The sequence below is a fragment of the Mastacembelus armatus genome, unplaced genomic scaffold, assembly GCF_900324485.2.
Source record: "Mastacembelus armatus unplaced genomic scaffold, fMasArm1.2, whole genome shotgun sequence".
Classification (NCBI taxonomy): domain Eukaryota; kingdom Metazoa; phylum Chordata; class Actinopteri; order Synbranchiformes; family Mastacembelidae; genus Mastacembelus; species Mastacembelus armatus.
In genome coordinates this window covers 206,285-227,746 of record NW_022872853.1, presented here as the reverse complement: position 1 = coordinate 227,746, position 21,462 = coordinate 206,285, and the positions used below count along the sequence as shown (strand labels likewise).

General features: G+C 46.3%; 2 protein-coding genes across 3 annotated transcripts; one reads left to right on the top strand and one right to left on the bottom strand.

Moving 5' to 3' along the window:
* Positions 1-1,046: 1,046 nt before the first annotated feature.
* cep170bb (centrosomal protein 170Bb) lies at positions 1,047-15,560 on the top strand. Of its 2 annotated transcripts, none has more exons than XM_026308298.1 (17): positions 1,047-1,290; positions 1,374-1,463; positions 1,833-1,911; positions 1,995-2,053; positions 2,542-2,659; positions 3,033-3,134; positions 3,517-4,026; positions 4,496-5,592; positions 5,952-6,128; positions 6,298-6,403; positions 6,656-8,374; positions 9,419-9,662; positions 9,755-9,911; positions 11,884-11,972; positions 12,292-12,385; positions 12,466-12,517; positions 12,815-15,560. In XM_026308298.1, exons 1-17 carry the CDS (start codon positions 1,108-1,110, stop codon positions 13,009-13,011), a joined length of 5,073 nt encoding a protein of 1,690 aa, XP_026164083.1. In that variant the 5' UTR covers positions 1,047-1,107; the 3' UTR covers positions 13,012-15,560. The 2 variants fall into 2 exon arrangements, with proteins under 2 accessions (XP_026164083.1, XP_026164082.1); XM_026308297.1 differs by having other exon boundaries at positions 3,514-4,026.
* Positions 15,561-18,221: 2,661 nt separating this feature from the next.
* On the bottom strand, positions 18,222-19,999 carry LOC113131224 (protein LBH-like). The gene is made up of 4 exons (XM_026308252.1): positions 19,987-19,999; positions 18,774-18,838; positions 18,452-18,611; positions 18,222-18,357 (listed from the first exon to the last, which is right to left on the bottom strand). The coding sequence occupies exons 2-4, from the start codon at positions 18,831-18,833 to the stop codon at positions 18,290-18,292; spliced, it is 288 nt and encodes a 95-aa protein (XP_026164037.1). The 5' UTR covers positions 18,834-18,838; positions 19,987-19,999; the 3' UTR covers positions 18,222-18,289.
* Positions 20,000-21,462: the final 1,463 nt, after the last annotated feature.

The following is a 21,462-nucleotide window of genomic DNA, read 5'->3' as shown; positions in this document are numbered from 1 at the left end:
TGCAGCCGCAGATGAGGCGCTGAGGCCCGGAGGGGTCTTTCTGAAGAGCCGCACCGGTTCATCCAGCATCCCGTGTGCGCGTTTGTGTGTGTGTGTGTGTGTGTGTGTGTGTGTGTGTGTGCGCGCGCGCGCTATCCGGGGTGTGGCTCGGTTCAGGTGAGCCGGGCTGAACCATGGTTCTAATACTGATGATGATATCAGAGGTGACACTTCCTGGCACATACACGTACGTTTGTTTCCGTTTGTTTCCGTTTGTTCGTTCAAACGTGTGACCAACCGGAGAAAAGGTAAAAAAAAATAACCGAGCTCGAGCTTTTACCGGTGAACGTGCGGATTCTTTTCCGCGTTAATTGACTGATTCCTGACAAACACCTGAGAGCGCTGCAGGTGACGTCCGCACTTTGGTATCTGTGCTTAGGGTAACCGAAGGCTTGAATTAATGCTTGAACATTTCTACTTCCTGTGCTCTGTCTTCACCTTACTGCCCTCATCTTCATCGTCATCATCTTCATCCTCGTCATCATCCTCATCATCTTCATCATCATCAGCTCAGACCTTTTTCATCTTCAGGTTGTGAACCGGAATCAAACTTGTTTGTGAATTTGAAGTCAGATTTTCTGTAAAACTCCACAGTTTTGTGTGAACAGTTAGAAACATTTCAGGTCCTCAGAGTCCTGGTTCAGGTCTTCCGGTGTGGTTTTGTCCAGACCCCCCCAGAGGTTTTAACAGAACGTTTTCACAGATAAACGTAAATTTCTGATTTTCAGACTGATTTGCTTCAATTAAACCCACAAACTAAAGTGTAGTAAAACACCAATAAGATGAAGTTTCTAAGGAAACATCAGAAACAAAGGGTGACACCTCCCATCAGATTCATCCATTAATTAAATAAACTTTCAGTGACTTTGTCATAAAGTCTGAAATAATGTCACAGCTTTAAATTCACTCCTGTGTGTGTTCATAGTCAAACATCGGCCAGTCATGGTGAGGGCAGTGTGGACACACCTGGGCAGGTGTGCATCATCACCTGTCCTCTCAGCACAAAAGCAAACTGAGCTTCAGCTGCTGGATCCTGTTGTTTAACACACAACACTGACCTCGCATGACATGAGCTTCATGTTCTTCCCTCTCTGTCCGGCCTCCGTTTCCCAGGATGCTCTGGGGTCTCCCGGCAGAGCTGTGAAGATGAGTGTGACATCATGGTTCCTGGTGAGCAGCTCGGGCACTCGACACCGCCTCCCCAAGGAGATGATCTTTGTGGGCCGGGAGGACTGCGAGCTGATGCTGCAGGTTGACGAGCGATTGACGTCTTCATGTGTCTGATGCTGTGCTGACTGCTGGTCTGGACCTAAAGCTGTTTGTTCTGTGTTCAGTCCCGCAGTGTGGACAAACAACACGCCGTCATCAACTACAACCCGGCCACTGACGAGCACCTGGTCAAAGATCTGGGCAGCCTGAACGGGGTGAGACACGACACAACAAACAAGTCCCATGACAATGAACAGCTAATCAAATGTTAGGACTGATTCAAAACCTGCTTCAACTCTGGTGTTTACTGGTTTTTTATTTTGGGTATTTCTTTCATTGGCACTAATGGGCTTCGATATTCATTCAATTTAGTCTCATTGAAACAATGTTGGTGCGTTCAGGGACACGGAGATTAGAATGTAGACCTTGTTATAAGAAGTCTTATTGTCTGACAGCAGCAGAAGCATCTGCCTGTCAGTTCCCACGTCTGAGTGTCTTTGAACACACCACAGCTGCTGTTGCCGACAACAATCAATGTGATCGAATGTGTTGTTTGTTTGTGTGTTTATTTTTGCCTCCTGCAGACATTTGTGAATGACCTGAGGATTCCTGATCAGACCTACATCACCCTGAAACTGTCTGACATCATCCGCTTTGGATACGATATCCTCTGAACGCCATGGCGAGTGTTACTGCGTCAGTGTGTGTCAGTTCTTGACCAGTGTGTTCCTTAACTTTCCCTCCACATTCTCATGTTTATGTTCTGGAGAAAAGTCAGCATAAAGTCCCAGAAGAGGCTCTGAAGGTGAGTGTGTGGTCACATGACTTACTGTAGGGAGCTAAACTGGCCCACACACAGTTTTTAATAAATCCCACTCAGAGACGAAAAGCCATAGTGAAACTCACTGTAGAGCCACAGCAGAGTCTGGAGCTGGTTTTTGGAAGAAGACGGGCCTCCCATTGTTGGTGAGGAAGAACCATGTGAGCCAGGTCAGCGGTGTGGCTCCCTGCTGGGTTTTTAATAGTCTTTGGACAACAATGGAAGTCTACGGCTCAGACCCATAAGCTGAACCAGGTTCTGGATTCACACACATGAATTGGTGCTGTCAGTCTCTGGATGGGGTCTGGACTCTGTCACACACACTGACAATCAGTGATTGTGTCCTTTAATATCTTCAGTTTTCAGGAGAGAAGGTGCTGAATTGTTCTTTCTGAAGATCTGACTAAAAACCAACACATGGAAAGTATTTCGCAGCACATGCAGTACGCCTGTTTGTCCTGTTGTTGTTGCAGCATGAGAAGTACAGTAGTCAGCTGCAGATGAGCCTGAAGGCATCAGAGGGGAAAAAGGCAGAGGTGGAGGATCGAACGAGAGCAGAGAAAACCCCGAGTACCAAGACTCTGACACAAGGTACTACAGATATTGGACTGAATACTGCACAGCAAACAATCTGGGACACGGGGCACCGTGAGGCACTGTGAATTTGCCGTGTGGCGTTCAGTGTCTGCATGTTACTGTGGGATGTTGTATTTTGTGACAGACTGCTGTGCTGGTGCTGATTTGGAGGTTATATTTTTGTTTTGACGCCCAGCTGATCAAGCAGTTTCTATACTGGGTCTCACGCTCAGGAAGACAAACACACATGACATGTCACGTCTGTGTCTTCATGTCTGTTCGTTTCAATAATCCATAGGTGTGAGTCTGTCCATAGAAGAAGAATGAAACTTTTTCCTTTTTCCTAAACTGGGGTCAAAATCAAATCAAACCTGTCACTGTGTCTCAGAGGCTCCGGCGTGTCGGCCCACTCCTCTGTACGGGCAGCCGTCCTGGTGGGGAGAGGAGGATTATGGGAGTAAAGGTCAGACCAGCGATGGGCCTCATCCAGGTAAAACTACATTTAATCATCTGATGCAGAAACATCTTTGGATTCTGTCTGTTTTTAACTGCAGTGAAGTTAAAGAGCAGGTTCACATTTTAATCGAGCAGATGACAACAAACCTTAATAAACAAAAAACATGGATCAGCAGTTTTTATTGTTTCAAAACGTCAACTGTAGGTTTATTATATCAGCTCGTTTGTTGTTTTCTATGCATTTCCTGTATATTAAACAGTTTATAGTTTTTTCCATTTCTAAAATTTCATGTTGACAGATACAAATGTGAACTTATTCTTAAATAGAAATATATTTCAGTATTTTAATCAATATTATTATTGTTATTAGTACCAGTATGTTGGCAGTTGTCCTAAAGTCTCAGTGTTGTCAGAAGTGCAGAAAGATGCTCCATCTGTGGATCCAGACTTCTCCGGATCTCTGTCAGATTCCCAACCAAAGACCGCCTTCCCTTCCTACCATCGTGAACCGAGCTACTTCGAAATCCCCACCAAGGACTTCCAGCACCCTAAAACCTTGGGGGCGGAGCTTCATGAGATCCCCACCAAGGACACGGACATGCCCCCTGCCCTGCCCTCACCTCCCACTCCGACCCCACCTGTTGTTCAGAGCCACGCCTCCTTCACCATCGAGTTTGATGACTGCATGCCTGGCAAGATCAAGATCAAAGACCACGTCACCAAGTTCTCCACCCGCCAGAGGAAGCAGCAGGCTCCATCCACCAAGGTGACCCTCATAGCCGCACCTGCTGAGGTAATGTCAGCTGAGAGCAAGGTAGCTGATTGGCTGGTCCACAGTGATGTCAGTATGATGAAGAGACGTCCAACCTGTGAAGATGTTTACAGCACCAAGAGCGACCTCGCCATGAACATCAAGACCCTCAAAGGTCAGAGTCTCACCTGGTGTCCTTAACGGGCCATACAAACCTCTGCTGATCATTTTGTCATGGATTTGTTTTTAAATTGATTTACTCAGTGTCTGTGACTTTCATTTCACTCCCATAAAAAACAAACTTACAGAGATGTTAAACCTGCTGCAACTCACCCCCAAATGAATCTAGTCTTTTTTGTTTTACTCTGCTGCTGATTAGTGACAACTGATGATGATGCCTGTCTGGTCTTTACCTATTTTGACCAGATTGATGCTTTTTATTCCCTAAAACTGTGTTTGATGTTGATAAAAGATGGAAGGGTGGATCGGTGGTGTGGGTGGCGTTTGATATAAGACAAAAACCATAAACTGCACTGAGCTGGAGAGTGGGCTGTTAACTCTCACTGGGATCAGCAGGACTAACAGCAACACAGGGACTAAACGTCTGATTAATGGAGGTTTAATGTTGTTTTTGTTGTTGTCAGGTCATCATCACGAGGATGGAACCCAGAGTGACTCAGAGGACCCAGTCCTGAAAGGAAGGAGTAAATCCCACCACTCTGTCCATTCTCATCAGTCTGTCCAATCAGAGCAGTCAGAGGCATCGCAGCAGACCATCCAATCAGGTCAGGCTATTCACTGTCAGCCGCCTGCTTCAGCACAGAAGGTCCACCAGGCACTGCAGTACTCTCCACCAAGAGAGACCACACCCTCGCCTGTGGTCCCTGAGCGGCCCCTGTCACAGAGCCCCCCTCAGGCTCCATCCCCCACTACAGAATTTACCAAACAGGGGCCCCCTGAGCACCTCACCCAACAGGCCTTTATCATTGAGTTCTTCGATGACAACCCACGCAAAAAGCGTTCGCAGTCCTTTACGCACAACCCTGCCCATGCTGACTCGTACTCCCACCTGAAGGCCAAACTGGAGAGGCGGAAAGGTGGTGAGAGACCAGCTTCCGTGCATGGACACATCCCTCCCACCCAGCAGGTGACAGTTCCTTTGAAGGGTCACAGCCACGGTGGCCCCCAGAGGTCAAGCTCTCTAAAGAGGGAGAAGACAGAGGGGGAGCCGGCCTCATCAAGTTCCTCCTCTCGCTCATCATCGGGCATCATCATCAGGCCCTTTGGCAGTGTTGGGAAGAAGTCCAGGCTTACTCAGGAGTTCACTGCTGAATTCCTGAAGGATTCAAGTCTACAGGACTCACCAAGGGGCAAGATTTCACCTCCACCTATGTCTGCGCCCCCGGTGATGGTGTCACCACCTCACGCAAGGATTCCCTCCCCTCAAGAACCTCCAGCACCATCTTCTGTTTCCTACCCCTCCTCCCCCTTACAGCCTCCAGCTATCTCAAAGTCCTCTATCCCCACCAACTCTACTGACAAGACCGGCTCCCCAGTCCACTCCCCCGCACCTCCCATGGCTCCCGTACTGCCTCTGTGTGTCCGTGGAGGAGACCTCAAAAGCTCCCAGAGGATGATGAGGAACGACGAGGATGACAGTCTGAGTGATGCTGGGACCTACACCATTGAGACGGAGTCGCAGGACAAAGAGGTGGAGGAAGCTCGCAACATGATTGATCAGGTGATCTCCCAGTGACCGTGAAGTAAGACCTTGACTGTTTTAAGATGGTTTCTCAGTGAAGCAGCTTATATGGTCCTTTATGAACCTGTACTTGTCCAACAATGAATTTACTCCTTACACTTCTAGAAAACTGCACTTGGTGAATAAAGTGACAAAAAGAATCAGCAGCTCTGTCAGAAAGGGTTTGTTCCTGTGTATGAAGTTAGTACAGGTGAAGATGTTAATGTATTAATGTTGACTTTGTGCCAAACCCTTGTGTTTTAAATTGCTTTGTGGGTGCATGAATCCTCTTGTCCTTTTTGCTCCTTCCTGCTGCCATGGTCCTGCCCCCTCCTCATGCACGCCCTGTGCTCTGACAGGTGTTTGGTGTCCTCGACTCTCCAGAATACAGTGGTGTGAACTCAGGGGTGTGTAGACCTGTAATACATGATGGCAAGGATGAGCCAGCTAACCTGCCTGTTGATGATAGCACTGTGGACCTGTTGCATGGCTTTATCCCAGTTGCTATCACCGGCCCCCCATCTGGCCCCATTCAGGTAAAACCCCCAGGAAACTGAATCAAACCTGGAAAAACGTGTGTAGCATGATCTCATCCCAGTGCATGCAGACTGGAGATGTTGGTCCCTCCAATTCTCCTGTTACATATTTCAGTCTGTCAAGGCTTATTGTTTCCTTTCATGTTGTTTTTCATGTTGTATGTTCTAGGTTCCATCTGGTCTGGATGGACCAAAGTGGGTTTCCCGTTGGGCCAGTCTGGCAGACAGCTATGCTGAGCCTGGTTCCACTCCACCTCAAGGGGAATGTCTAGAAGGTGCTGGTCCACTTCAGCTTGATCATTGTGTTTCAAAAAAATGAGGGCATGATGTTTTTAGGGCTCAGTATCAGACCCTTTTTCCACCTGACACTGATCAGATCTGCATGACAGTATTTGATCCTGTGCCTTGACATTTACTTCTTGGTAGTAAAAAGCATTCTCCCATGGTTAGACACCCCAATATGGTCGTTTTATTTAGAGTCATATTTAATGACTAATTCGAGATAATCAAACTAATTGTTTTTGTAGATTTGCAGTTAGTGAGCCGGTCAATGGGAGGTTACAGCTATGACAACTCTGAGTCGGAGTCCAGTCACAGCTCCAGGACGAGAAGACTGCTCCCCCAGGTACCACCAGAAAAGCTGGATAATGTCCCCCCAAGTATCCTGATTCGTCATGAATCTTACCAAGAACCTCTGGACAAAGTCTCTGGTCGCTCCCGCCCCCAGGACTCAACCCAGTGTTTGTCCGTTCAGGATGATGTGGATCCAGACAGCTTGAGTGATGCCAGCCGCTCAGATGATGGACCTGTTCTGGAGAAAACCAGAAAGAATCAGCCTAGGACTGGAACCACATCTCCAGGGTCTGCTAGTTCTCAGTTGAAAGGTGAGGTGTCTCCATCCACCAAATCCACCTCCTTCTACATTGGCTCTGAAGACCATCCAGGCAAAGCTGACCAGGCCCAGAGCCCAGTACAGTCTGAGAGGACATGCAGCCTGCCAGAAAAAACTCCACCTACCACTGTCCTGATCCGACATCTGAGTGGACACGAACCCAGAAGAACAGGCGTCAAGCCCAACAGCTCTGCTCCAAACCTCCAAACACAGGACAGGGAATCTGATTCTACTAAAGACAGCTGCATATCATCCTTTGTCCGTCAGGAAAGCTTCACCAAAGACCAGCCTAGCGACACCACCCAGATAAAGAAGCTTCCCCATATTTCCAGCCACCCATCCATCAGAGACATGGAGCAAAGGAGAGAGAACATCCAGGACATGCAGTCCCTTCTTCAGGAGGCTGAGGGAACCCTGTCTTCTCTGGACACCAAGTTTCCCTCATCTGGATCTGGTCGCAGCTCAAAGAAGGAAGGCTCTTCTAGTCACATGGACGATTCCTTTTCTGGTGAGTCCGATGTGGACACAGCAAGCACGGTGAGCCAGGTGAGCAGCAAAAATGCAGCAATCAGCTGTGCTTCTAAAAAACGTCCTGCCATCAGCAGTCTTCACAAGGAGAAGTCCTCCTCCAGCCCGTCCATCCAAGAAAAAGGACGGCAGCTTACTGCCCGTGAGCGTCTTTCTGAGAAACGTCGAAGCCAGACGACTACTGACACTTCAGGCAAGGCCGAGGCAGCAAAGCGTTTCCAGATACGCCGCAGTGCAGGGAACCGTGGCTCTCTGGATCTGTCTGAGAGCCAGCAGGGTTCTGGTTCACACTGGACTGAAACTATATCGTCTGACCATGAAATTTCCCGTCCGTCCAGCCGTAGCAAAAAAGTAATTGCTCCTCTTCAGAAAGAAGACAATGGAAAGACAGCCAAGACAGCAGCCCAGCAGGTTCTGACACGTTCCAACAGCTTGTCGGCACCCCGGCCCACTCGAGCATCCATGCTTCGTCGAGCGCGTCTTGGCGAGGCCTCAGACAATGAAGGTGCTGAGACTGACCGGGGCTCCCAGAATTCTGACCACATCGTTGCACCATCTAAAGTTTCTGCAGAGGGGAAGAAGCTGTCCAGGCTGGACATCTTAGCAATGCCCAGGAAGAGGACCGGTTCCTTCACAGCTCCCAGTGACAATGACACTCCCTCTCCAGGCCGATCTGGTTTCTCCAGTCGAACCTCAGAGCCTATTACCACCACCAGGAAGACATCAGTGGGTGACTCCCGACAGGTAGCGGGCAAAGGGGGTGGAGCTCCAGGGAAGCAACCACTGACCCGTACTCGGTCCAGTGGAGCCAAGTACCCAAGCACTGGTGAGTCCTGACTATCTGTTTTTAGGATTTTAGAAATTCACAATCTCTTCTCTTCTTCAGTTTGTGGTGACCAGATTGTTTTACTGTCTGGGTGCTGCCTGCACATACTGAGACTCTGCAGCTGTCATTTTGAGGAACAGTGTTTGTTCTGTTCAGGGTTAGAGGTAGACTGTTTGGACTTAATCCAGTCACAATGCTACAAACTAAGTGCAAAAACATCCTAAACCTTAAATTCCAGCAGGGAAAATAGTACGTCTGTTTCCTGTTTCTGTTCAATAATTTAGCAGCAATGCAAAAGTACAATTCAGAGACAGTGATTCTGTAATTATTAACTAGTGATATGCAATGTACTACATTTTAGAAGTAACTTGGATAACACTGTGGGACAAACCGCCATCAGGATAAGCTTTTCAGAAAGGCAGAATACGTTTGGCACTGAGATGTCCACAAAGTCTAGTAGGCTGTTCTGAATGAAGACTTGGCCTGATTAGCACGCTGTGTGTTTTTGTTGGTGGTAAACTGATGCTCCACTACAGCAGCTGTGAGCAGGAGCATATTTACACCAGGTTGTGTTGTAGTGCAGCACTTACACTCTCAACAGACACTGTATGTTATTGTCAGACTTTTGTCTCTGGCCAGTTTCTGCTGTTGAGCCCCTGGAGTCTGCTGATGTTGCCATGGAAACACAGCCTCACAGCATCAGTCTCCATCCTCAGTCATGTCTAAAATCTCTGAACCATCATGGAACTACTGAATTACTGTGAAATCCAAAGTGAATTGATTTAAATATGTGACGAGTCCAACGAGTTCCACAAACTTCATCTGCCATCAGCTGCGCTGCAACAAAATCTGAAACTCTCTGATAGGATCTTTCTCACATGGTGGATGTCTCACCTGAAGTTGGTCAGCATGCCATTTTGTATTGACGACTTTATCTGATTTATGATTCAGCCGGAAGAGTTTCACTCCCAAAACAGTCTTCAAGTGATTCCACACTGGGACAAATGAAAAGGACTGGCACTAAAATGATTTAAATATTTACAGGTTCCCGTCGCAGGCAGAAGGGTTCTGACTTCTCCTCATCCTCTGAGGAAGAATTCGAGATGAGTGCCGGTACTCCCAAAACCAAACGCTCCTCACATTCCTCCACCTCCGCCCAGACTCCCCACGGTCACCGGACCGCCGCCACGCGCTCTAAGTCTGTCTCCCTGGAGACGGAGGAGGATGAGGACCAGAATGAGATTGATCCCTACCAGAACTGGTCCACACATAGCGCAGAGATCGCCAAGTAAAAACAGTGAAACATTTAAATAGAACTTTGAATTGAAGTGTCCACCACCAGACTTCCATGTTGACCTTGTGCTTGTGTTTCCTATGCAGACTCAGTCAGGACCTGGCTAAAGATCTGGCCATCCTGGCGAAGGAAATCCATGATGTTGCTGGGGACGGAGATTCACCGAGTTCCGGCATGGGCACCACCACCTCACCCAGCTCGCTGCCCAACACGCCGGCCTCTACCATCTCTGCCAGGGAGGAGGTGGGCCCTGAACTGTCAAACACCTGCCATACCATCACAACCACCACACAAACCTCAGCTGAAACTGGAAACACACTCAATTACATATAGACCTGAATATTACAATGATTTGTCTGTAATCATCATTGGTCAGTCGACCTGATCTCATGGTTGGTGTTACCTCGTGGTTTTCAAGTCGACTTATTAAGTTATTAGTTCTTCCAGTGTGTTTCCAGCTAAAGGTATTGATCATTTTACAGTCTGGGTATAGTTTTATCTCTCAGCTCCATCGAGAATGACACCCAGGCTTTCATAGTTTCAAACATGAGCTGAGAGGACAAATCCTGGTTTCTGCAGATTAGTTCCAGGTTGCAGGTTGATTGACAGGAGCTTCATTGTGCTTTGATTCTCATGACTCATTTCTCTGTTCTGCTGCTCAGACGCCATCGTATCCATACTTACGTGGGGTTCAACCACCTCAGGTGTCCAACTCTGTCTCATCACCCCTCCTGCACTCTGATTGGTTCCCGTCACTGATCCTAACACTCCACCTTCATCAGTGTTGGATTGTTCGCAGCACATTTAAGTTCTTCATTTTGATACGCGTCTATTTGAATATGAAAGATCAACAACTAAACTACGGAGTTAGCACAAAACAAATCCATCCTGGAATCAGTCCACAGGGTTTGGTCTCCACTTCACCTAACCCCACCTGCCGTACTGCAACCAAACCAACGGCATCCTGCTCTGTCCCATATTTTTTTTTTGCCCTACTCCATCTGAACTTCTCTACATCAAGCCCCTTCCAGCCTCTGAGCGGACCTAATCCTACCAGTTTTACCACAGGTTCTGTCCTAATTTACATAAAACCACTGTAGCTGACCCAGGACTAACTTACTTATTCGACTTCACTCACCGCAGCTCGGCCTGCTCTTCTCCACCCACCCAGACCTTTAACCCACAGCCACAGCTACTACCCCACACCACTCAAACCAGCTCTGCTCCCATTTCACTTCAAACCCTAACAGCTTCCTGCTCTGACGTGTTTTGTGCTCCCTCGCTAGTTTTCTTGTTCATGAATTCCCAGCGCCCTGCACCCTTAATGAACTGGTTTTACTGGTTTGGGTCAGTTCATGGAACTGTAGCTGGTGACCAATAGGATTCCCCTGCACTCCCACATCTTGCTGTTAATGCGCTGTATCCCAGCAGTACTAAAATTCACTGCATACACGTTGCCCTCCACCATCGCAGCTGCATGTTGACTTGGTGCATGAGTTCACGGAGCACCGCCGTCACTGACCAGCTGCTCGCTGGTTTGAAATAGAATATATCGGATCACCGGAGCCAGACTCCCTCTACTCTCTTTCCAGCTGGTCCAACATATCCCCGAGGCCAGTTTAAACTACCAGAAGGTTCCTCCAGGTTCTGCTGTCTTCTCGGACCTGGACGCAAACATGAATGAGCCCGAGCCCGGTTCTAAGCAACGGCGTCCATGGAACCGTGAAGAGGTCACTGTCAAATCCCACTGAAGCTACATTCACACTGCAGCTCAGTGTGCCACAAATCTGAGGTTCCGCCTTTAATGAGTCAGTCTCTAGTCAGTTAGACCCAGATGGAGCCTTCTTTTCTCCTGATTCTCGTTTGGGGACTGTAAATCTTTAATTTTTTAATTAATAAATGAAGACACAGATGAACAGTTGACTGACCAGTTGACTGCCAGCTGGCTTGGCAGACATTTGTGACTAGATAGCACTAGCGTAGTCATTTCCCATCTGACGAATCCAAAGACGTAAATAAAGAAACTCAGATTCGTGCCTGAGCAGCTGCAGTGTGATTGGTGCCAAAAACCATCAGTCACAATAAAAGTTGACGTAACTGCAACTGCTGCAGTTAGTTTTGGTGTGCTGGGAAAACAGGAAGTGAACAGCTGTTCATGTCGGTGCCCATGCTGATGCTCTGAGTTCATCTGACACGGTAAAACAAACTCTTCCAGGTGATTCTGGACAATCTGATGCTGAATCCGGTGTCTCAGCTGTCTCAGGCCATCCGGGAGAACACGGAGCAGCTGGCTGGAAAAATGAAGTAAGGATGTTCTTTAGTCACTCTGGTTTTAAGGTCTTAAACCTGGAGAACATGAAAACTTTTAGAAGGATAATTTGGGTGATACTTAGAGTGCAGAACGTTCATCATTATTATTATTATGTCCACACCAATGATGAAATTAAAGTTCAAGCTTGTGTTAAACAATTTAAACATTTTGTAATCAGGTCCACTTTGTGTTTGGTCCAGCTGCTGTCAGGTTATTTGAAGTTCAGGCCCATTTCAGCTTTGGGCCTTTGTTTTGGCACAGCCTTCTGGGCCTGTTGACGAAGCCGACGTGTTTGCTGTGTGTTCGTCTCAGGGTTTTGTTCCAGAACAAGGCAGAGGTCTGGGAGGAGATCGAGGCGAAGATCAACGCTGAGAATGAAGTCCCCATCCTGAAAACCTCCAACAAGGTTCTTCTGAACACACATTGGTTGGTTTTAATGTGAGCACACCTGAAGGCTGCTCTCATGATTTGGTTTTTCTGTCACAGGAAATTACTTCCATTTTGAAAGAGCTGCGGAGAGTCCAGAGGCAGCTTGAAGGTAAAAGATTTTTCTGAATTTTTCTGAAGTGTATGCCCCTTTATATCCAACTTCGTTTAATCTGGACATATTTCCACCGATCCACATTCCTTGCTACGATAGAAAATAAAACACAAAATTCTCTTATTTTGTGTAACAGGTTTTGTTTTAGCCTCATTTTGCCTGTTTGTCCTCCTTGTTTATATCTGAGCGTATAAAACAAATATAATGAAACTTTAACCTGTGTTAGATTTAGTTTGACCAGATGTGCATCAATGTCTGCTGTTTTTCATTTCTGATGTGTGGTTCTTGCTGTAGTTATAAACACCATTGTTGAACCCGGTGGGAGTCTCCAGATTCCACCTGTTGGGACGCCGGCTCTCGGTCAGACTCGACCATCCACGAGGGAGAAAAAACCAGCCAGCAAACCCCGTGGCACCCCCCCAACCTCCAACGCCAATGAAAGCACCAAACGACCACCTCGTGGACCCGATGGGGCCCACTACATGGCCTGAGCAGGCCACCGTAGCACCTCTGGATAGTAGCTGTGCATCCACACCACCAGCAGCCACATGCCTCGGTCTAGTGACCTGATCCGGGTCTGACCCTGATCATGTCTGGCTGTAGCACCCAGAGAGGTATTCGAGATCAGCTTGCCAACCATATTGGGAGACACCATTTGAGTGTTACTGAACAGTTTAAATAGGACAAGAATTTATTTAAAAGGTGTTTCTGAAGGTTCACCAGCAGAACTTTGTAAAGCCTCTGGCCTGTCAGCAGCCATCCGTCATGGCTGTGGGGTTGTTGCTGTGGTTTTACAACACTTCTGCAGGATGTCTACATATAAGCTGTGTCCTGTTTCAGGTGGCCATCCCTGACAAAGGTGTGAGTTGTCTAAGCCTTCCTGAGAAATGTGGTGGAGTGAGAACCGTAGAGAGAGAGAGAGACAGAGAACTCAAGGTCATAAGTCAGTTTCGTTTTGTGGGATTCTGATGACCAGTTTAAATGTAGGTGGGAGGTGGCGATAAAGTAATTTCATTACTCCAGATTAGTGCTAGCCTGAAAGGAAAACTGAGTAAAATCAACATGTAAAAAAGGTTGTAAGTTAGATGGAAGCTGACAGTTGTAAACATGACGGTGCAGGTGTGTTGTCCTCTACAGGTAATGTAGTTTAAGAATGAGTAGCACTTGTCATAGATTTTTCAGTAAAGCTTTACTCTTTATATTTTTGGAGTGAAAAGTGGTAAAAAATTGAGAATCTCTCTCAAACTCTCTGCCATATTGTCCTGGCTGAGTGAATCGATGAAGACCCACATGAAACCAGCACTGTAGAAACAAGCACAACTTTGAAAAAGTACCAGGATGACAAAAGATGAATCCCAGAAGCGTCAGTGTTTGGTTTTTGGTAGATTTTGTCCTGATCTGTCCGTCAGTCTCCACCAGTCTTTTAAAAGGCTTCACTATCCCAGAAAAAGCAAATATGGCTGAGCTTGACTTTGTGCTGCACCACCACAGTGTTTGGGGAGGAGGGACGGGTTGAGCGCCTGCCTCAAAGATCCTGTCTGTATGGACCACATCCTTTGAAGGTTACAGCCCCTGAAACAGGACACAGAGACCAGTTGAGATTGGTTCATGTCATGCTGCTGTAACTACAAGTTTCACCATGTTTGCGCATGTCATGATCAGGACCAGGAATCTGAACAGGCATTTGTAGTAAGGGGACCGTGACGCCTCACATCTAACTAATCCATCCCATCAGTGATTCGTCCAAACTGAATGTGTTTACTGTTGTCTGTGTTTAACCCTTACACAACCGCTCTGCAGGCAGTCAACTGGCTTGAGGTGTCTCTAGACGTACACGAGACTCTTTGTGCCACACGAGACGGGGATGTGGCATTACACCAGGGTCTGTGTGCAGCTGGTAGGAAGCTGTTGGTGCTGTGGGTGGACCTGAACTGTCCAGAACAAGCCTTTGTTTGCAGTGATTCACTCAGTAAGAACAAGTACAACTATGTAGAACTGCTTCCACGTCGCACAAGCTCAACAAAATGTAGTTGAAGCTACAAAAAGAAGCAGCTGCTCGCACCGCAGTAGAACGTGGCTGATGTACAAACGATAACCTCTGTGCTGTGATAATCTGTTGTTGCATTGCGTTTGATGATAGACGTGTGTTGTCTCAGTTTTTCTGTGTTCATGAAGAGAAAGTGGCAGAAGGTCCAGTGCTGCTTTGGCCTTTCAGTCAGGACACAGCCGTCTGTCCAAGCCAAAAGATGTGCGTTAGCTTTTATTGAATGTTTCAGCTCTGCCTGTCCTGTGACTGTCGGGCTCTTTTTTTTGCCATCGTGCTGTGACTATGCGATAACTGTGAAACTGCTTCAGGTTTGCTGCAGCTGAATGTTGTGAAGGCTGAATGTCACAGGTTGTTGTGAAGATTCTGTTGACCTCGAACGCATCCTGCTAACTTAAAGGAAACTGCTGATCTAGCATGAGACATCCTGCTGGTCCTTAAACGCATCGCCTTTCTGACTCACAGTGACTGAAGAAACAAACAGGACAGTCTGACCCCACTGGTCCAGGCATCTGGACTGCTTTAGCTTGGGAACACAAAGTGCACAGGTTTTGTTTAAGGTCCGAACATAGACACTGATTAAACTTTGCAGGCTAACAGGTGGACTACCCTCAGACACTGGTGAACTTTCTTTTCATATCTTAGAGAGAAAGACATCAGGGTTTTCTCATGATTCTCTTTCATGGGGACAATGAAACTAAAGCTGAGTCATAGTTTTTTGGAGAAACTTGCAGTTGTGCAGAAATTAAACGAAGTTGCCGGCTCCACAGATCAGTCTGACAACACATCTAGGGTTTAACAAAGTTCGTTTTGGTTTCTTTTCTGATGCAGTTTGAACACAGGCTCATTTCCTAATCAGTGTCTGATTCTTTTTACACTCCAGACATGAGGCTTTCTATCTTGAGGTGGTCTTACCAAACATGCCATAGAAATGACTGTGTTCACATATAAAGCAGGAAATGTCTCCAAGAAACAAAACTGTTTTGGTATTTTCAGTTGTTTAAGCCTGATTACACTGTCCACTGCAATGAAAAGCCTGGATCAGACTTAAATTTGAGAAAACACTTGGTCAATCCCAGAGTCTTCACAGACCGTTCATATGAGTGAGCAGGTGTGAACTCCCCCAGTTCCACATGTTCAGATGGAGGTTGTGGAAACGAAGACTTGACTAGGGATTTAGTTTCCAAGGTTGACGAGGAACTTTGATGAGCTAGACTGTGTTTAACCTTCGGCTTTTGTGTAAAAACCAACAGAGCTTTCCCATGTTGACCCTGTGGGGACACCACCTGCTTAGTGGAGGGTGGAGGATGAAGTGAAACCCCTGTGTGTGTGTGTGTGTGTGTGTGTGTGTGTGTGTGTGTGTGTGTGTGTGTGCTGTAGCTGCTATGTTTTTCTTCCTTTGTGTGTGTGTTAAGATGCTGCACAGGAACACACAGAACAGTGACCTCTCATCCGTCTGCTTCGTCATCGCATGGGCTAGGATCCGTTTGACCCACCTTAGCATAAAGACTGGAAGCAGCCTAGCTCCACCTTTATCAGAACAAATCTCAGTGCAGATCTTCAATAGGAAATTTGCTGTTTTAAGTGATGACAGCTGGTCCACCGAGTAGTGACTGTAAACACACTCCACATAGATCTGATGTGTAAGTCACATGATTCATGTATGTGAGTGGACATGTGTAGTCCTTCATATCAGACTTAATGTTCAGTATATGTTTTAAGGTCCCCTCTCTGTGGCCCAATGATGATGACTCAAAACAGCAAATTTCTAATGGACGTTCTGCACTGAGATTTGTTTCAGAAACCAGTTAACAATAAACAACAGGTTCATGTCTTCTCTGTATGATGCTGCTTCCACTGTTCATGCTAAGCTAGACTAACCAGGTCCTGGACCCGTCACTGAGAACGAGTATTTCACTGTTTCTGTAAAGTGTCTGGAGAAACAGAGATATTGTAGGCTTTTATTTTTAAAGTGCATGTTTCCTGTAGGGATAGACAGGTGAGAGTTTGAGGTGATTTCCTTCTGGTGGGTTTTAGTTTTCAAGGTATTTTTCTGCTACAGCTTTTCAGAATGTATGAATATATCACCTGCCCCGAACACAAACCTGATTGGCCGTTGCTGTGATGATGTAACTGCTGCTGCTACAGGTGATTGGTCAATCTGGCTACCTGCGGTCTGTGCTTACCTTTTGTTGCAGTGCATGAGAAGCTGTAGAGACAGGCATGTTTCCTTTCATATCAATTAAACCTTCCTCGTTTATTTATTTTGTGCACCTCGCTGGACCCATGTGTTCATCATCAGCAGGATTTCTTTGTATCACAGCGTCATTTGTAATAAACAGATTTCATGCACTTTGCTGTTTTATGACATTTTTGCTTGAACCTGAGTTTGACATAAAAGTGAAGCTAATTTTCAAGCGATGTAGCACTGATCACATTATTTTTATTAACATGTATAATTACAGGCGACTGACTAATGTTGACTTTTTAATTCATATCACACTAACATTCCTAACTGCAGACCCCAGGACCTATTGGTTCTTATTAATGATTCACGAACAACTGAATTATTACTGAACAGAAACAGCTGTGGCCTCATAGCAATAGAAACATGTAGGTTATGAGATGAGATAGACTGTAAACAGATGAGATAAAACGAGGTTATGGTATGATGTGACCACAAAATACTGTCTCGTTCCCATTCTCAGTGATTTTCGTTAGTTTTCATCTGGTTGATTCTGCAGATGATTCATTCACACTGGGACCAAAATCCTGTGGGACCAAAATCCTGTGAGACCAAAATCCTGTCCACAGTGTTCAGTGGGAGAAGCTGCATTGTTGGACACAGGTGTATAAATATCTACACATACAACTAACCTGTGGCATCGATCACCATCGCAAATAACCACAAACTTTCCTTAAACCAGAATTAGTTCTGAACCATGGGCAAATTTAAACATCATCCTGTAATGTTTTGGATCTCACAGGCCGACAGTGAGGGTGATTTATTTTTTTATCACCATAATCACACAACTCAGTGTGAAATCCCCTCAGGTGTTGATCCTCCTGGTGCATGTGATGAACAGGAACAGTGTGCAGAATGTCCCTGAACGCAGCAGCTGAATGTGGCTTGGTGTAATGCTGAGAGGACCCAGCAGGGGGTGGTGTGAGCTCAGGCTGGAGGTAAACGGAGCCCGAGGAGACCTTGCAGGTAAGTCAGGTGTGTTGGTCTGTCAGTGCATCCACACTACAGGGCTCTGTGTTAAAGGAACATTACACTGCCTGTTGTTCATTTCAACTCATATTCCTGTTGAGCATTTACCAAATTTCCCATCAGTCTCGACAACTTAGTGAATCTTCTGACACTGTGACCTGACGTGTCTCAAACATCTACCTGAGGTGAAAAGACATGCTTCTGTAATTAAATACACACATACGGGCTAAATATCATTTCATTGGGGGTATTCTTGCTGAAATGCAAAGGGTTTTAGGCCTGTTTGTAGTATTTTATACCAGGAGAACATCAGAACCTTTACAGAAAACACTACATAAAATGTGTGTAGACATGATGCCACCACCTGTGGATCAGAGTGAAGTCTAGACCTGTTCACCGTCACACATCAAAACTTTAAGTTTATGGTTTTTTCAACTTTCAGTGGCTCCTCCTGCCCTCCGAATGGGGGTGGGGCTACAGGTGTGATGACCCCGCCCCACAACAGAGACCTTCAAGAATAATGAACTCTGCCCATCACGTGCTGCTCAGGCTCCACCTCTTCCACAGGTACACCTTCACCTGGAAAAAACACACCTGGCACACTCAGTGTTTTAATATCATAAAAATCATGAAAATAAATCAGTTTATTGTGTTTTCAACATGATGAGCTCACCTGTCTCCTGGTTGTGTCCCTCTGTGACATCATTGTTGACATCATCAGGAGGCCAGCAGAGCTCTCCGCTCTCCACCTGTCCTCCCTCTGTCGGCTCCACCACGATGGACGGGAGATTCCCGCAAAGTTTCGGAGGATGCTCCACAGAGTCTGGGAACACCTGGAGACAAATAAGGGACCAATCAGAATACTTGATTCTGACTTCAGACAGACTCACCTATTGGAGTACCTGAGCTGACTGTGGTGACAGGTGAGTTAGCTCTTTAACCCAGACTTTATTAAAGGGGCACTCGACCCAAAACCTTTACAGCATCAGTCTCACCTGAAAGGCCACAGCATCCTGTACAGAGGCTCCGCCCACAGTTGAGTCACAGGTCTTCATCACCTCTGTCATCCCAGCCAATCACAGATTAGACTCTGAAGGAAACAAGAAACTGACAAAATCCCACAATGCACTGCACCTCATGTTATCTCTACATATACAGCAGTGAAGTTTCAGTTTAAACTAGTGACCATCTCCTGAAGAGGAAGAACTGATGTCCAGATCCATGGACATGAGCTCAGCCTGGCCCAGTGAGAGTCTGGGGTTTATAACAAATTTGCAGGGTTTACTAAAAAAAGGTTCCTGAGTTCTTTACAGAGAGGTTCTTCCTAAGGAGGACCAGTGTTTGAAATTCTCTACAGAAGACTTCCAAGACTCTCAAGAAACTGACGGGGTCTGTCCTTGTGAGGGTCGGCATTATGGTTTTAGGTCTTTACATTGTCCCAGGGTTCCTGAAAGAGTTCCAGCATTTATGGAGAACATCGATGAGTTCTTGAGACAGATCCACAATTTAATAAGAACAGTTAACAGGGATCAAGAGTTCTTTACTGGTTCCTGTCAGAGTTTTGTGGTTTCCTCAGATGTCTCTACACATCTCCAGGGCCTTGAAAGGGCTTAGGAGTTCTTTAGAGAGTTCTAATGGAGGTTCTAAGGGGGTTCAGAAGTGTTTTTAATGGTTTGCTTTAAAAAAATGTGATTTTTTTTCTCTGGTTGTCTGTAAAATAAGTAATATTTTTACTGCTGTTGCTTCCTACAGACATCACAGTCAGGTCAGGACTGGATGAAACAAAGACTCGACAGATGACACATCATGTAAGATAATCCTTTGGAAACTCCTGGATTATTTAACTCCATTAATGAGCTCGATTTGCACAGGACGGACAGAACCACATTTTACTGATTCTTCTAATTTCTAGAGCAGAACTTTTATGACTTCTGTATTTTATTTTGTTGTTTACTATTTATCTATTGTTTTATTTGCACATAATTTAGCCTTCACCTGTAAAACATGCTTGTGCTCTATGTAGAGGGCGTTGATGCATTCTGGGAAATTATGCTCCCTCATTTGAAACTGTGATCTAAGCAGTTTTGTAGGTAAACACAGTTTTAAATATTAATGGTCAAATATTAAAGCAGAAGCCAGCGAAGTAATCATGCACACTCATCCAGGAACAAGCACCTTAAAATAAAGTCAAGAAGAAGAGTAGCCCACCTGAGGATGATGATGATGAAGATCAGGTGCAATGTTTGAGTTTCAGATGTGAAGTGTGATGAGATCAGACGACGGCTGCAGCTCTCAAGTCAAATTCAGGGATCTCTTCCTGTGTGTGTGTGTGTGTGTGTGTGTGTGTGTGTGTGTGTGTGTGTGTGTGTGTGTGGTGTTGCATGTCATTCTTATTTGACTCAGTCTGGTGACGAATTGTTTCCATGGTGTTTTCCCACACAGCAAACAGAAATACTGCACTGCAGGTGAAAGTATGTGAGTTAAAAGTATTGGAAGTACATTTGTTTCAGTTGTACCTGATGTTGTTGATGTTTGTTCAGGGTTTCATCCGCAGCAGCACCTTATTCTGCTTGAACTCAAATGTTTGTCATGGGCCACAGCACCTGGTGTCAGCTCTGAGTTTTGTTTAGATGAAGACAGGAGACGTGTCTCCACCTTAAAGGAACATTTCGCTCATCAGAAAAATCCAGACTGATTCTGCAGATTAGGAAAGGCTGGTTTCACTGTAGTTACAGGAGCTGCAGTGAAAAGATGCGAAGTCATCAGAGAAGGCATCACCCACCCAAACACTGATTGGCTACAAGCTCTATGACAGGCTGAGCACCGCCCACATCAGGCTCCCCCAATCACATGACCTTTGATGATTGGTCAGATTCACTAAATTTTCACTTCATGATTCTGCTGCACATAGAGCTTGGGTTTCACGTCCTCTACAGAAGTCACATGACTCACTTCAGTCTGATTAATCCCACCCACCTGCGGCACCTTATTGTGGAGGAGGGGGAGGAGGTAAAGAGAGGAGGAAGGAGCAAAGGAGGACAGGAGGAGGTAAAGAAAGAGGAGGAAGGAGCAAAGGAGGACAGGTGGAGGTAAAGAGAGGAGGAAGGAGCAAAGGAGGACAGGAGGAGGTAAAGAGAGGAGGAAGGAGCAAAGGAGGGCAGGAGGAGGTAAAGAAAGAGAGAAGGAAGGAGCAAAGGAGGGCAGGAGGAGGTAAAGAGAGGAGGAAGGAGCAAAGGAGGACAGGAGGAGGTAAAGAAAGAGGAGGAAGGAGCAAAGGAGGACAGGTGGAGGTAAAGAGAGGAGGAAGGAGCAAAGGAGGACAGGAGGAGGTAAAGAGAGGAGGAAGGAGCAAAGGAGGACAGGAGGAGGTAAAGAAAGAGGAGGAAGGAGCAAAGGAGGACAGGTGGAGGTAAAGAGAGAAGGAAGGAGCAAAGGAGGGCAGGAGGAGGTAAAGAGAGGAGGAAGGAGCAAAGGAGGACAGGTGGAGGTAAAGAGAGAAGGAAGGAGCAAAGGAGGGCAGGAGGAGGTAAAGAGAGGAGGAAGGAGCAAAGGAGGACAGGAGGAGGTAAAGAAAGAGGAGGAAGGAGCAAAGGAGGACAGGTGGAGGTAAAGAGAGGAGGAAGGAGCAAAGGAGGACAGGAGGAGGTAAAGAGAGGAGGAAGGAGCAAAGGAGGGCAGGAGGAG